General features: G+C 43.1%; 1 protein-coding gene across 1 annotated transcript; it reads right to left on the reverse strand.

Annotated features, from left to right (window-relative positions):
* Positions 1 to 13663: 13663 nt before the first annotated feature.
* LOC126705880 (uncharacterized) lies at positions 13664 to 15434 on the reverse strand. The gene is made up of 5 exons (XM_050405111.1): positions 15264 to 15434; positions 15004 to 15183; positions 14533 to 14930; positions 14155 to 14449; positions 13664 to 13686 (listed from the first exon to the last, which is right to left on the reverse strand). The coding sequence occupies exons 1-5, from the start codon at positions 15328 to 15330 to the stop codon at positions 13664 to 13666; spliced, it is 963 nt and encodes a 320-aa protein (XP_050261068.1). The 5' UTR covers positions 15331 to 15434.
* Between the last annotated feature and the right edge of the window lie 1793 nt (positions 15435 to 17227).

Here is a 17227-nt window from a genome sequence, read left to right on the forward strand (position 1 = left end):
TTGATTTAATTAGCTGGATAGATGTCTTCCAAGGATATATATACATACATTTTTACTCTATACTTTTTTGAACTTTTTTTCCTTGTTGTGTAACGTAGAGTGCTACTACCGTTTTTCTTTCTTGTTTTGATGCACGTTGGACTGGCTAGCAGCCTAGCATTAATGTATTGTATGTAAAAAGTTATGATGAATTTATTGAATTTTCTTTTTCAAATAGATTTCAGTTATTTATGTATGGAATCACAATTTTTTCTCCATAGCTTACAATTAACCACTCCAAAATTCTCATAGAATTTGTAAGATAAATTATGTTCAATAGATTTTCTATGGAATAATGCAGCTAACTGAAGGTCAATGAATAGTTGGATCTTTGCCCACCGCGAATGTGTAATGCACTTAACTAAAGATGAGCAAGTGGATATGGATTAGCAAGGCTTCATTAGAAGTTTATGTTGTATAGCTTATAAGATTATAGATACTTTTACATATGCCACACAAATGTATCAAATAAGTTCTAAATATGAACTGACCTTGATTACTTTGCATTTAACAGTATTCACAGTTTCACACTCTTTCGCAATGTGTAAAGTGTCCACCTTTTTTAAAAATATGGACATTTTGTGTGAACATTGTGTGAAGCACTGTACATGTAGGCGTGTAAAACAATCATTTTCCTTTAGGAAATATAGCCTCTTTTTCAATGGTTCATTAAAAATATTTATGGTATCAAAGCTTTATAGTCAATTTCTCGCAATTGTTCTTTCTAATAAGTAATAGCTAAGTTAAATTCTCATTAATGGCTATCATCTATTGATTCTTCTCCTTCATCTTCCTCAACCAAGTATTCTTTTCAATGGCGGAATCAGGAATTTTTCTTGGGGACCAAGATAAATATAATAAAATTTTTAAGTAAAAAAAATTATATATATATATATATATATATATATATATGTATACATATTCTTAGCTAAACAAGCAGTCAAAATTGTCCATATTGTCAAATTTTAGGATATGTTTTTAAGGAAATCATATCTATTTGCTTAAATTCACATTTTTTAAACCTTTTTATGCTGTTTAACATTTTATAATTTCAGCATTTGAGATAAATGATTGAATTACAATTTTTGAATCTTGAATATTTTTTTTCTTGTAAAATATGCATAAATTGTGACACTTTAGCTAATGGTGTAAACTCATTGAGATAAAAGCAAACAATTAAGCAAGCTCTCTACCAAATATAAATACACTAATATACAATAAACAAAACCATTTTATATAGTACTAGTCCCTGAGCACGTTTAGTGGCTCTTCTATTTTTTATTTTTTTTTTAAATATTAATAATTTGCATTCATTATAATTTGAAATTACTATATTTTTCAATCATAAAGTGTGATAAAAAAATTATTTCACCCATAAACGCATCAAACTCATCACACTTCTAGGTTTTTTATGATTGGAAAATAGAGTAATTCTTAATTATAATGGATGCAAATTATTAATATTTATCCAAAAAAGTAAAAGAGTCTCTAAGCATGCACATGAGCGCGTGCTCAAAGGCTAGTATTATCTAACTTGAATCATAAATCATTAAAAAAAAAAAAAAAAAAAAAAAAAAAAAAAAAAAAAAAAAAAACTTTAGAAAGTTTGCCCTTAATGTTTTTTAGCAAGAAAATGCAATTTCTCAAGTTTAGATTACATCAATAACATCTATGTGATATGGGCAAAAGAATCCTACAAAGACCATTCAATTGCATTTCCGGCCTTTGTATGCATCCCATGGTGAAAAGAGATGCTGCAACTGCCTACTGAAATTAACCCTGCTCATAATGTTTTGAAATCCACTGTACCAATGTCTTGTCTAGTCATCAAAATTTCAAATGACAACAATTTCCCCAAGATTTCATCAATCACACCAGAACAACACACTACAAAAAAAAGGTTCTATGGCCGCGCTTTTAAAACGTGGCTATATGTCAAAAAAACGTGGCTATAGCCTATAGCCGCGTTTTTTTAGGCCACGCTTTCTAGTGTGGCCTAAAACCTGTGACTATAGGACTCACGGTCCTATGGCCACACTTTTTAACCGCGGCCCAAGACCAGGTCCTATAGCCGCGTTTAAAACGCGGCCTAAGGTTGTGGTCTTGGGCCGCATTTTAAACGCGGCCTAAGGTTGCGGTCTTGGGCTGCGTTTTAAACGCGGCCCAAGGTTTAACCTTAGGCCACGTTTAAAACGCGGCTATATACCCTTAAATTTTTAAAAAAAAAAAAAACCTTTGATTACCAAAAATTAATTTTCGGTAATCAAAAGTTTTTTTTTTTAAATTAAAATTAAAATTTTTAAAATTAATACTTTCAAACTTTAAAATTTCAATTTTAAATAAATAAAGAAATTCAAAACAAAAATACAAACCCAGCAAATTCAAAAACAAAAACAAAAACAAAAACAAAAATACAAACCCAGCAAATTCAAATTCAAAAACAAAAACAAAAATACAAACCCAGCAAATTCAAAAACAAAAACAAAAACAAAAAAAAAAAATACAAACCCAGAAAATTGAAATTCAAAAACAAAAACAAAAATACAAACCCAGCATCGCCGATGAAGCTCAACGGCGACGCCGAGAGCGTCGCGATCGGCGACGCTAGCGTCGCGGTTCGCGACGCTTGAGCGTCGCGGTTCGACGCTTGCGCGTCGCGAACGGCGACGCTAGCGTCGCCGTTCGCGACGCTTGAGCGTCGCCGTTCGCGACGCTTGAGCGTCGCGAACGAGCGTCGCGAACCGCGACGCTTGAGCGTCGCCGTTCGCGACGCTCTCGGCGTCGCCGTTGAGCTTCATCGGCGACGGCTGAGCTCAACGGCGACGGTGTTTGTGGTTTGTGTTTTTTTTTTTTTTTTTTTGACTCTGGGTTGAATGGCTCTGGGTTGTGGTTTGTGTTTGTTTGTGTTTGTTGGTGTGCTATTAGTATTGAATGGCTCCAGTTAAGGAAAAGAAAAAAAAAAAAAAAGTTTGTCAAAAAATAAAGTACGGAGGTCCTTAGGCCGCGTTTTTAGCTCAAAAAAACGCGGCCTAAGATCCCGTCTATGGCCACGCTTCTAAAACGCGGCCACAGTTAAGGAAAAGAAAAAAAAATTTGCTAAAAAATAAAACACGGAGGTCCTTAGGCCGCGTTTTTAGCTTAAATAAACGCGGCCTAAGAGCCCGTCTATGGCCACGCTTAAAAAACGCGGCCTAAGAACCTGTCTATGGCCTCATTTTTAAAACGCGGCCACAGTTAAGGAAAAGAAAAAAAAAATTTGCCGAAAAAAAAAAACAAGGAGGTCCTTAGGCCGCGTTTTTAGCTCAAATAAACGCGGCCTAAGAGCCCGTCTATGGCCACGCTTAAAAAACGCGGCCTAAGATCCTGTCTATGGCCTCATTTTTAAAACGCGGCCACAGTTAAGGAAAAGAAAAAAAAATTTGCCGAAAAAAAAAACACAGAGGTCCTTAGGCCGCGTTTTTAGCTCAAGAAAACGCGGCCTAAGGTCCCGTCTATGGCCACGTTTAAAAAACGCGGCCTAAGAGCCCGTCTATGGCCTCATTTTTAAAATGCGGCCACAGTTAAGGAAAAGGAAAAAAAAATTTGCTGAAAAAAAAAACACGGAGGTCCTTAGGCCGCGTTTTTAGCTCAAGAAAACGCGGCCTAAGGTCCCGTCTATGGCCACGTTTAAAAAACGCGGCCTAAGAGCCCGTCTATGGCCTCATTTTTAAAATGCGGCCACAGTTAAGGAAAAGGAAAAAAAAAATTTGCTGAAAAAAAAAACACGGAGGTCCTTAGGCCGCGTTTTTAGCTCAAGAAAACGCGGCCTAAGGTCCCGTCTATGGCCACGTTTAAAAAACGCGGCCTAAGAGCCCGTCTATGGCCCCGTTTTTTAGAAACGCGGCTTCAGTCCATCTTAGGCCGCGTTTTTTATGGCCACAGCTTAAAAAACGCGGCCTAAGACCCCCGCGTTTTGTAGTGACATGAACATGCCAAAAAAATAACTTTAACCAAACATAATTTCAAACCACGCACAAAAAACATCTTATACCAAAAGGAAATAAGTACTTACAAAGGTAATAGTTTATCCCCCCCACCCCAAAAAAAAAAAAAAAAAAAAAAAAAAAAAAAAAAAACCAAAAATGATAAGTAATTAAAAAGCAAGAACTAAGAACAACCTCAACCAAACATAAAAGGAAAAAAGAAAAATAAAGTACCAAATATATAATAGTAATATAGCATTATAAAATATGAAATTGAATGGTATACAAATATTTTTGTTTTTGCTGAGTAATGGTACACGAATCTGTGGTGAGACTTGCACCCTCAAGCCACTCGCTAGTATTGATCACTGGCTGGCGCTTCAAGATTTCTCACTGTTGCTACTCAAACTGCCGTGTCACCATTGACATCCACGACAGAAAAATCGCTTCCAAGATACAACCACACTGCGCCACCACAAGGTCCACCAACCATAGTGCCACTGGTCACTCTCTTCGTCTAATCTAATCCTAATCCTAATCCTACTTGGAACACCACGACGATGAGACTACGATTTGGTATTGCACACAAGCCACTAGTAAAGCGGAGATACTTCATATACATTTCTGAATGGTTTTGAATTCGGACATCATGTATCTATTTCTACAGTGAACGCACTTTTAAAAAATCTAAAGCAACCCTAATCAAGAAAAATAGAAATTATGAAGAAGAGAATACACATCACGTGTAAATATTTACGTAAAATTTAATTATTACTTAAATTCATTGAAAAATACATACATCATGTCTTGAGCATTACGCCAATACCCCTCTTCACACTTTGAAAGACCTTTCCACGATTGTGAAAATCGAAAATGAATTTAATATGGAGGATGGGTTAACCACATTGTAGTGATTTTCTTTTTATTTTTTATTTTTTATGGTGTAGTGGTTTTTTTGAATAACTGAAAGTAGTGGGCTTAGTGGCTGATCTTGGGAGAGTGGTCCTAACTTTTAGTTATTTGTGATATTTGGTGTTGTGATATTTTGTTAAAGATATACTAGCCTCTAAGCACGTAGTCCCATGCGTTTCAGAGACTTTTTTTATTTTTTTGGGCAAAAGTTAATGATTTGCATATATTATAATTTGAAATTATTACATTTTTTAATCACAAAAATACTTATGGGTGTGATGAGTATTATGCATTTGCAGGTGAAATAATTTACTTCAGACACCTAGATTTTGTTGTTATTGACAAATGTTGTAATCCCAAAAAATGAATACACTCACACACAAACTAATGATTTAAATAATATTTTGAAATTCATTTTTTAGTTCTAGCTTCATCATATCACTCCGGGCTATATTAATTATTGATAAAATAGTTGCTGATCTTTGGAGAGCGGTCCTAATTTTTAGGCAATGTGTTAGAGATATATTTTTATCAGATTGTCCTTCAGTTTTGTTTTTACTTAAACTTAGGATATATTGAAATTTTTGAATTAAAAAAATGTTCATTCCAAATAAAGGAAACCGGAAACTCCTTAAATAGTAATATAGATATATGACATTCACTGTAAACTAAACTTATCATTTTGAGATAGGCAACAGCACAGTAACAGATAATCAACAACACATACTCGTTTCTACCCAAAAAAATAACACGTGCCCCATAAAAAAAAAAATTACAATACTAAAGTTATATAAACAAAAATGGAAAGAAATTGGACAGCCACAAGTTTTTTTTTAAGAAAAAAAAAATTGACAAACAGCCACTAATTAAAACACAATTGTATAGCAGTATAGCACGTAAACAGTATCTCAAAACAAAAGCAACAAAGCAGTAAAGCTAGGCAGTAAATCTGCTACCTAGCTTTCTGTTCACAGGTTAATACATTGATGGTAATTTGGATTTTGGAATGTCTTAGAAGGAATATTTGGATTTTTCCTTTGGAGGGCCACGGGCTGGGAAATGGGCCACTCATAGTTTCTTTTTGTGTTTGTTTTTTGGTCTTTATGTATCATTAAAAAAAAAAAAAAAAAGACTTTTCGTACCGATTAAATTACTTGGATTTTCTTGGATTGCTTCAACAATTTGAGACAAATTCTGAAATATTCAGGGGGGCCAAGGTGTAAATTCGCATGGGTCACATTTGTTTTTTTTACATAATGCATTAATGATTAAGAACAATAATATTGGATCGATCAAACAACAGAATAGAAGACTGTCAACTAACCGGTTGATAATCTTCCTAGGCAGATATAAGTTGCAACTAATACTATAAAGATTAAATCTGTATCAGGATAATCTTTCAAAGTCTGTTGTTATCATTACACAGATAACAGAAAACTATAAGTTTCTGTAGTGCTTTAGAAAATAAAATGTAAAAAATCGAAGAAAACAATGGCAGGAGCTCCAAGTTTCATTTTGTTACTTCAAATTTCAAACTCATATTCAGAGAAATTTAATTACACTCCCAATATAGTTTCGGAAATACGTTTAAATTTTAAGGGCTTAAGATAGGAGCCACAGGCCCACAAGCCAAGAATGGCTACCATACCAATCCCTGCCTGCTTCTATTTATTACATAAATTTTTTTTTTTTTTTCTAGGGAACCAAACAGAAAAATATCTGAGAAAAACAATTAAGGTAAAAAATTGTAAAATAAAATCTTACCTTGAAATTTTGACATCCGTAGTGAAGATGATAAAATATTGGGCATGATGGGCTTACCTTAATGGGCCTGACGGATTGGGTCTCTTGGGCCTGCGTAGGTATGTTCCCAGCTTTGAAGGCCCATCACTACTGACGCAGCAAGGGCCCATGATCCGGTAATGAGAATTCTTGCTCACCACGTTTGGAAGAATTGGGAATAGAGTCCCACATTGAAAAGATGTGGGAACCAAAAAGGGAAAGTCAACCCCTTATCACTATAAAAGGCGTAATACCCACAGAAATCGAGGTATGCTTTTATGAACCCTCTCTAACGCACTAAGTAAAACAGAGGAATTCTAACTTGACCGTCGGAGAGTCTTTGGCCGGCACCACACCGGTGCTCTCTGAAGGATTCTTTAGTTTGTTTCGTCGTGCAGGTTCAATTCGAGTCGCGAGTACGGTGTGACCCATTGGTGACGGTTTTCGACGTCATCAGTTGGCGCCGTCTGTGGGAACCGACGACCGGGTACGGTAACATTTCCTAGATAAAGGAGTTACATGGTACTCACGCGCTCGATGGCAACCACAAATGACGTCCAAGAAGAAGCTCCTACGACTGCCCTTGAGAGACAGGTCAAGACGCTCGCCGCAGCTGTGGAGCGCCTCACCAAACAAAACCACGACCTGACGGAACAGCTGAATCAAAAGAGTGCAGCCGTGAATAGCCAAGGAGAAGATCAAGAAGGGAACAGTGAGGAAAGGAGAAATAATGACGGACCACAGGAGAGTAACGCCCCGAGCAAACAAGTGCGACGGGACGCTAGCATCCCCTCAGTGACGGACACAGCTCTACAACCCATCATCGCAGAGATGCAGGCGATGAAGGAACAGATGGAAGTCCTGATGAACGCTCTCAAGGGGCGAGTGTCCAGCGATCTTGACGACCTTGTCAACCGGACTGACTCGCCATTTACGGCGTCCGTCAACTCCTTCCCCCTGCCGAGTAAGTTCCGCATGCCGAGCATGGACAGTTATGACGGAGTCAAGGACCCCCTCGATCACCTAGAGACCTTCAAGACCCTGATGCACCTCCAGGGAGTGGCGGACGCAATTATGTGTAGGGCATTCCCTACAACCCTGAAGGGCGCGGCAAAGATTTGGTTCAGCCGGCTGACACCAAACTCCATCGGCACCTTCAGGGAGCTGAGCGCTCAGTTCACTACACACTTCATTGGAGGACATCGGTACAAGAAATCCACGGCTTGTCTGATGAACATCAAGCAGAGAGAGGAGGAGACGTTACGGGCCTACATATCACGCTTCAATAAAGAAGCGCTCACGATCGACGAAGCCGACGACAAAATATTGGTGGCCGCGTTCACAAACGGGCTGAAGGGGGGTAAGTTTTTGTTCTCCCTATACAAAAACGACCCAAAGACAATGTCGGAGGTGCTTTACAGGGCCACCAAGTATATGAACGCTGAAGACGCTCTACTAGCAAGAGAAGACAGACCGAAGAAAAGAGACAGACAAGAGGATCCCCGACAGGACCAGGGGCGAAAAAAAGGACGGATGGGAGATCGAAGGGACGAGAGACGTCCAAAACCCATGGGTGGAAGGTTCACAAGTTTCACCCCGTTGACCGCTCCGATAGACCAAGTCCTAATGCAGATTAAGGACGAAGGATCCCTGACGTTTCCGGGAAAGCTGAAGAGTGATCCCAACAAAAGGTCAAGAGACAAATATTGCCGCTTCCACCGTGACCATGGTCACGACACTGCCGATTGTTACGACTTGAAGCAACAAATCGAAAACCTTATCCGACAAGGAAAGCTGAAGAAGTTCGTCAGCAAGGAAAGAATGGATCAACCCCAACAAGAACAACACCCCCGTCGAGAAAACGAGCGGCCAAGGCCCCCAATAGGGGACATAAGGATGATAATTGGAGGAACAGCTACGGCCGGATCGTCCAAAAAGGCTCGCAAAACGTACCTTCGGATGGTACAGAATGTCCAGCTGGCAGGCACGGTACCAAAGATGGCTAGAAGGGAAGGCCCCATTATCGGGTTCTCGGAGGAGGATGCAAGACGCCTACACCATCCACACGACGATGCACTCGTCGTCACCTTGCGGGCAGGCGACTACAACATCCACCGGGTGTTGGTCGACAACGGTAGTTCGGCCGACATCATGTATTATCCGGCATTCCAACAAATGAGGATTGATAGAGAGCTGCTAATACCGACAAACGCCCCGCTCGATGGTTTCGGGGGGAGTAGGATATTCCCTTTGGGCGCCGTCACGTTATCGGTGACGGTAGGAGACTACCCCCAACAAATCACCAAGGACGTAACATTCTTGGTGGTCGATTGCTCGTCAGCCTACAATGCTATTATTGGACGGCCCACTCTCAACTCGTGGAAGGCGGCAACATCAACATACCACCTGATGATCAAGTTCCCAACGGAGTATGGGGTAGGAGAGCTACGCGGAAGCCAAATTGCCACACGAGAATGCTACGTAGCTATGATGGAGGTGGAAGACCAGATCCAGGCCTTGAACATAGAAGAACACCGAACGACGGCAGAACCTACTGAGAAGCTAGAGGAGATAGTTCTCGACAGTTCCAATTCAGATCGAACTACCAGGATCGGAACGCTTGTCAAACCCGCAATCCGTCAAGAGCTCGTAGCTTTCTTGAGGAGCAATAAGGATGTGTTCGCTTGGAGCCATGACGATATGCCAGGAATCGATCCCTCGGTCATGGTACATAAGTTGAATGTGTTGCCCTCGTTCCCACCCGTCCGACAAAAGAAGAGAGTATTCGCCCCAGAGCGAGACCAAGCAATAGCGGAAGAGGTCCGCAAACTCCAAGATGCAAGCTTTATCAGGGAAGTCTACTACCCCGATTGGCTGGCGAATGTGGTAATGGTGAAGAAAACGAGTGGCAAATGGCGGATGTGCGTGGACTTCACCGATCTTAACAAAGCATGCCCCAAAGATAGCTATCCCCTCCCAAGGGTCGACATCCTAGTGGACTCGACGGCTCAACACCAATTGCTAAGCTTCATGGATGCTTTCTCGGGTTATAACCAGATCCGCATGCACGAGGACGACCAGGAGAAGACTTCGTTTGTAACCAGTCAAGGTCTCTTCTGTTACAAAGTAATGCCATTCGGTCTGAAGAATGCAGGGGCAACATACCAGAGACTAATGAACAAGATGTTCGCACAGCAAATCGGGAGGAACGTCCAAGTTTATGTCGACGACATGCTGGTGAAGAGCCGGAAGGAGGAAGACCATTTGGAAGATCTCAAGGAAACATTCGGCACACTCCGATCCTACAACATGAAGCTCAATCCAGGAAAGTGCGCGTTTGGTGTAACGGCAGGAAAATTCCTAGGATTCATGGTATCTCAAAGGGGGATTGAAGCTAACCCGGACAAAATCCGAGCCATAATGGAGATGGCCCCCCCGAGAAACGTGAAGGAAGTACAGAGCCTTAACGACAAGGTAGCGGCATTGAATAGATTCGTGTCGAGAGCGACGGACAAATGTTTACCTTTCTTCCGAACATTGAAAAAGTCATTCGAGTGGACGGACGAGTGTCAACGAGCATTCGAGGAGTTAAAAACCTATCTATCTTCACCACCTCTACTGAGCCCCTCGCAACCAGGTGAAGAGCTCTTCCTCTATTTGGCCGTCTCCACTGTGGCCGTCAGCGCGGCCTTAATCAGAGAGGAGGACAGGGCACAGAAGCCCGTGTACTACGCCAGCCGGGCGCTCCGCGGTGCCGAGGAAAGATACCAACCTATGGAGAAACTCGCTTTTGCGTTGGTCACGGCGGCTCGCAAGCTCAAGCCCTACTTTCAAGCCCATACCGTGAACGTAGTGACCGACAAGCCCTTGCGAAGGGCACTAAGTAATCCTGAGGCCGCAGGTCGACTGACGCTGTGGGCAATAGAATTGAGTGACTTTGACATCAAGTATCGTCCACGTGTGGCCATCAAAGGACAAGCTGTAGCCGACTTCATAGCTGAGTTTACGCATGACGCGGACAAGGGGGCAGAAGAACCCCCCCAGTGGAACATCTACACCGACGGATCATCCAATAAGCGAGTTGGAGGAGCCGGCATAGTATTGCTGTCACCTGAAGGAGACAAGATTGAATGTATGGTCCGTCTCGACTTCCCCATTACCAACAATGAAGCAGAATACGAAGCGGTAGCAGCAGGACTCGAACTAGCTAAAGCCGCCGGAGCTGAAAGTGTGGCCGTGCATTGCGACTCTCAAGTCGTCACCAATCAAGTAAACGGAGATTATGAATGCAAAGGGGAAAGGTTGAAGAGATATCTTGATCAAGTAAAGGCGAGAGTCGACGGGCTAAAAGCAACGTTCGTCCAGATCCCCAGGGGAGACAATGAGCTCGCTGATCGGCTAGCCAAAGCCGCTTCAGCAGAACATATGATAACACCGGGTAATGTACTTCCCTTTGTTCAAATCTTTCCGCTAATAGACCCCGACAACATGCAGGAGATACGCTCCGAAAGAAACTGGACTACGCCGATAGCTTCATACTTAAAGGACGGGATATTGCCTGAAGAGAAGGAGGCAGCCAGAAAGCTAAAAGTCCGAGCGGCAAGGTTCGTCTTGATAAAAGACATTCTTTACAAGAGAGGTTTCTCCCGTCCTTACCAAAGATGTCTCGGGGTTGAAGAGGCAGACTACGTGATGAGGGAAGTACACGAAGGAATATGCGGGAACCATTCTGGATCGCGGTCGTTGGTGCACAAACTGTTACGAGCTGGATATTACTGGCCGACCATGCAAAAGGATGCTGAGTCCTATGTTAAAAGATACGACAAATGCCAGAGGTTCAGCAATTTTATCGGACAGCCAGCTGAAGGGCTGACCCCCATAACGGCTCCATGGCCGTTCGCTCAGTGGGGACTGGACATCATGGGACCTTTCCCAACGGCAATAAGGCAGCTAAAGTTCTTGGTAGTGGGCATTGACTACTTCACGAAATGGGTAGAAGCGGAAGCCTTGGCCACCATTACAGAAAAGAACATTAGAAGTTTTGTCTGGCGGAACATAGTATGTAGGTTTGGTATTCCTAGAGTCCTTGTCTCAGATAACGGGAGGCAGTTCGATAACGGCCCCTTCCGTGATTTCTGCTCACAACTAGGAATAAAAAACCACTACTCATCCCCCGCCCATCCTCAGGCTAACGGTCAGGTTGAGGTCACAAACCGATCCTTGCTAAAGATTATCAAAACTCGGCTCGAGGGGGCAAAGGGCATATGGCCAGAAGAACTGCCAAGCATACTGTGGGCATATAGGACAACGGCGAGGACTCCGACAGGAGAGACACCGTTTCGACTGACCTACGGGAGCGAGGCAGTCATCCCAGCGGAAGTTGGGCTCACGAGCTACAGGGTTCACAACCACGACGAGGGAAGGAATGACGAATCCATGAGGCTACAGCTGGACCTTATAGACGAGGTCAGGTCGGAAGCAGAACAGAGGATCGCTAGATACCAGGATCGCATGTCCAAACATTTCAACTCCCGGGTCCGACAAAGAAGCTTCCAAGTTGGAGACCTCGTACTCAGGAGGGTCATGGGTACAACTAGAGACCCTACACAAGGAAAACTCGGCCCCAACTGGGAAGGACCCTACAGAGTTACGTCGTGGAAAAGGAAAGGGACATACCACCTGGAGACAATAGACGGAGAAAAGCTACCACATCCGTGGAATGCCGAGCACTTGAGGAAATACTACCAGTGATAGCGACACGACAACCAGTTTCTCTTTTAAGACTTTTTGGGAATTATTAACTTTTATTGGCACTGTTTAACTATTTTTGCTACAATATTGTCGTGCCTTTTTTAAGCCCAAGGGGGCAGGCACTTTTCCTTTACGCATTCTACAATCAGATGCAATTTTTGATCTTCTACTTGAATGTATGTCATTGCAATTGCCCACAAAAGTTAACGGAAACGATAGAAGTCCGCAAGATGGACGGATTATCCTACAGGGACGATCCCACTACGTCCACAAGGTGGACGGATCATCCTACAGGGATGATAACCATAAGTCCACAAGATGGACGGACACAATATGAAGTCCACAAGATGGACGGATCGTCCTACAGGGACGATCACCCTGAGTCCACAAAGTGGACGGATCACTAAGGTGGTGAAACATAAGTCCACAAAGTGGACAGATCACTAAGGTGATGAAACAAAAGTCCACAAAGTGGACGGATCACTAAGGTGATGAAATATGAGTCCACAAAGTGGACGGATCACTAAGGTAGTGAAACATAAGTCCACAAAGTGACGGATCACTAAGGTGGTGAAACATAAGTCCACAAAGTGGACAGATCACTAAGGTGATGAAACAAAAGTCCACAAAGTGGACGGATCACTAAGGTGATGAAATATGAGTCCACAAAGTGGACGGATCACTAAGGTAGTGAAACATAAGTCCACAAAGTGCACGGATCACTAAGGTGATGAAACATAGGTCCACCAGGTGGACGGATCACTAAGGTGAGGAAACATAAGTCCACAAAGTGGACGGATCACTAAGGTGATGAAACATAAGTCCACAAAGTGGACGGATCACTAAGGTGATGAAACATAAGTCCACCAAGTGGACGGACCACTTAGGTGATGTGACATAGGTCCACAAAGTGGACGGATCACAAAGGTGATGCAATTAGTCCACAAAGTGGACAGATCACTAAGATGTTGAAATACATGAAATAAAGTCCTTGAGATGGACGGACTGTCCTACATGAAATAAAGTCCCAAGGTGGACGGATACAATAGATGGACGTTTTCGCAAAGTGGACGTATACCGGCTACGTTAAAATTTTCTACAAGTCCATTAAATACGCGATATATTTAAAAGTGATGAACAACGCCACAAAGTGGACGGTCCGCATAATAAACCCCTCAAAACAGACGGAGAAGGAAAATCCTCACCGATGTAAATGCTCAATCAACACAAGATAACAAGTCTGCAATGTGGACGGATAATCACAGATTAACAAATATTCTCACAAAAATAATCCCTCAAGAAGGTAGACGGAGTTTTAAACAGAGCACCAAACAATTATAAAAAGCATGTGAACTTTTAAGCCAAAAGCCCCAAAGGCAAATGTTCAATACAAAAAAAAAGGGACGGTTTGTCTTAAAAAATGAATAAAAAAGAAAGACGGATTGTTCACAAAATAAAGTACATATGCATCAATCTTTCTTTTCTTCAGCATCTGGGACATCCTTCGACGGGGCGGACTCTCCGTCTCCCTGAGCAGCACCGTCTCCAAAAAGGTCCTCCGTATTTTCGGAGGCGACGGGGAGGGCAGAAGTCTGGGCTTGGTCCTCAAGTTTGACCATTGTCAAGTCCAGCTCTGGATAAGCCTTCTTGACTTGACGGAGGGAATCATCGAATCCTTGGAGGAAGGAGTCCGACAGCTCGCCCAAACAGGACTCCGAGCATCGGTACTCCTCGACGGCTGCCACTTTAGCCTGACGGATCTCTTCTTTGAGTTGTTTTATCTCAGCTTCTTTGTTCTCTATGACCGTCAGCGAAGTGGCCGTCTTCTCCTCAAGCTCCTTCCTCGCCTGCTCAGAAAGCTCCAGCTTCTTCTCCATCTTGGACCTCCATCTCTGAAGTTGTCCGAGCTCTTCCTCCGTCTGCTGCGCCTTCGCGTGCACCCGGTCCAAGCTACTCTCACGGTTGAGACACCGGTCAAGTAGTCCCTTCATCATGACCAAGGACTGCAAGTAGAAAAGAGACCGTCACATAATGTAAGTAACAGGAAGAATGAAAAACAAAAACTTATTTGACAAACATAACCAACCTGAGCGACGGCGAAGAGGCCCGTCTCCCCCATGGCCTCCGTCGAATGGTTTCCCAGGTCTTCATAGTCTTCTGCCGTGATGATGGACGACAGTTTCTCCAATGCATACTTGGAGTCATCACGAAGAAGGGAAGGAGGTCTCTCTTGCTTACCGTCTGGGACCGCCATCAATCCTTTGCCCTTCCCCTGCTTCGCTGGGGTGACGGCCTTGTTACCCTCAGCCATTAAGCCAACCACAGGTTCAAGAGAGACCTTTGGTTGCTTAAAGGGACGGTCGGATTTTGTCGTCAGTTTCCTTTTAGGGACTGAAGCTGATGCCTTAGGAACCTCCTCGCCGGATTCCCTCTTCTTGACGGCTTGGGACTTGATCAAAGCTCTCCTCTTTGCGTCATCCATCTCTGCAAATAATGACGGATGAAATTAAAACAAAATAAAGCAAAGTAAATGACAAAGTAAGGTTGACGGGCTTACGTTTGTGAACTCGCTCGTCGTATCTTATCGCTTCTTGGGTGGGCTCAGGACCGTCGCAGTACCAATGTATGGTCCTCGGGTTCACCAACTTCGCCCAAGTCCTTTCCTCCGGCGTAGTCTTCTTGCAAACCTTTTCAAGGAAGCTAAACTCCTCGAGGCTGACTTGTGGGCGCCGTCTACCTGCAAAGAAAGATGATCGAGATTTACACATATAACTGGACGGATATGAAAAGCAACACAAAATTTAGACGGATGCATACGTGTCTGATTTATAACTGCCCAAGTTGTGTCGACGGGCATGAACTCCGTCTCCCCTGGATGGTTCATCCATCTATCACCCTCCAGGAAGAAGTACCGACTCTTCCAGTCTCTATTTGAGTCTGGGGTCTCAAAGATCACCTTCAACAAGGGGCTCCGACTGGCAAAACTGTACATCCACCTTGATCCAGAAATCTCGTCTGGACGGTAACAGTGAAGAAATTCACGGACCGTCAATTTCCTTTCCCCGTTTGACATTGCACCGTAAAGAATCTCCATGGCTATGAAGACCCTCCAGGCGTTAGGGGATATCTGGGTGACGGACAACCCCAGATACTGCAAGAGTTCCCTATGAAGGGTAGAAAGCGGGAATCGAAGTCCAGCCTTCAATGCCTGCTCGTACACTCCTACACCGTCTACCCCTTCGTAATAACACTTCTCCGACACATATGGTAGACGGATGGAGACATAGTCTGGGATTTGGAAGTTGGTCCTGAAGGTGCTGAAATGTCTCTCCCTGATGACGGATGTAAACCTATGAACAGTCCACTCTGGCAACATGATGAACTGCCTTAGTCCATCAGCGCCTACAACGGACTCCAGTTGTTGATCCCTGTCATCATCGGAACCCTCTACTTCGACTATCTCCACATCCTCATTTGTTGAGGATGAAGAGGAGGCAGACGGACTCCTACTTTCGCCGGGGCTCTCTTGGTCTTTATGACCGGACGGGTATACATCCTCGTATTCCGTCCCATCACGAACCACCGACTGGTTACTTGACGCACTAGACATTTCCTACAATTGACAATAAAACCTAAGACCGACGGGTTTGAAAGTGTTGACGGGTATGGAAAGCCTAACAACAATGCATGGAAGAGAATGTAACTTGACTATAGTAAATTAGAAGCACTTACCGAACTTAGCAGAGGATAGGTGACGGTTGGTGTAATCAGCGAGTATTCGTCCTCGACGGATTGCACAGATAAGGTTGACGGCTTTTCTCTGACAGGGCTGACGGCTTCGCTCTGACAAGTGTTTTCTGAGTGAAAATTGAAAAATGAAAGAGTGAGGCGCCTTATATATATAGGAAGTGCACGGAAGACGAAGCGACGCTTCGATCCTATACAACGACCATTCAGAGAGTGACACGTGGCATGCTTAATAAATGCTGACAACCTGTCAGTACGTACCAACAGATTTGTACCTGCCATGTATCCGTCAACTGGATGATTCTTCCTTTGACGGGTTGATCCAGCTAGGACCGTCGTTCTATTTTGCATGAATCCGTCATATCCATATGTAAGGACCGTCACCCCACTGATCCTTTGACCTTAAAGGTGACGGATCATTGGGGTGAAGGGGGCAACTGAAGATGATAAAATATTGGGCATGATGGGCTTACCTTAATGGGCCTGACGGATTGGGTCTCTTGGGCCTGCGTAGGTATGTTCCCAGCTTTGAAGGCCCATCACTACTGACGCAGCAAGGGCCCATGATCCGGTAATGAGAATCCTTGCTCACCACGTTTGGAAGAATTGGGAATAGAGTCCCACATTGAAAAGATGTGGGAACCAAAAAGGGAAAGTCAACCCCTTATCACTATAAAAGGCGTAATACCCACAGAAATCGAGGTATGCTTTTATGAACCCTCTCTAACGCACTAAGTAAAACAGAGGAATTCTAACTTGACCGTCGGAGAGTCTTTGGCCGGCACCACACCGGTGCTCTCTGAAGGATTCTTTAGTTTGTTTCGTCGTGCAGGTTCAATTCGAGTCGCGAGTACGGTGTGACCCATTGGTGACGGTTTTCGACGTCATCACGTAGTTTGAATGTTGAAACGTTGAATTGGTTCCCACTAATCATACTTATGAATCCAAAAGATAAAAAATAAATAAATAAATAAATAAAAACATGTCAAAAAGAAATGTACTAACTTATTTCTTTAATAAGTGATTTTTTTTTT

This window comes from Quercus robur, chromosome 2 (assembly GCF_932294415.1).
Source record: "Quercus robur chromosome 2, dhQueRobu3.1, whole genome shotgun sequence".
Classification (NCBI taxonomy): Eukaryota; Viridiplantae; Streptophyta; class Magnoliopsida; order Fagales; family Fagaceae; genus Quercus; species Quercus robur.

What these genes read in the sequence shown, in the direction of transcription:
- LOC126705880 (XM_050405111.1), bottom strand. Translation starts at nt 15,330, where the DNA reads ATGAACCATCCAGGGGAGACGGAGTTCATGCCCGTCGACACAACTTGG. An exon ending in CGACGAGCGAGTTCACAAAC is followed by an intron (nt 14,931 to 15,003) that starts GTAAGCCCGTCA and finishes CATTATTTGCAG; the next exon opens with AGATGGATGACGCAAAGAGG. An exon ending in GTACCGATGCTCGGAGTCCT is followed by an intron (nt 13,687 to 14,154) that starts GTTTGGGCGAGC and finishes TCCACATTGCAG; the next exon opens with ACTTGTTATCTTGTGTTGAT.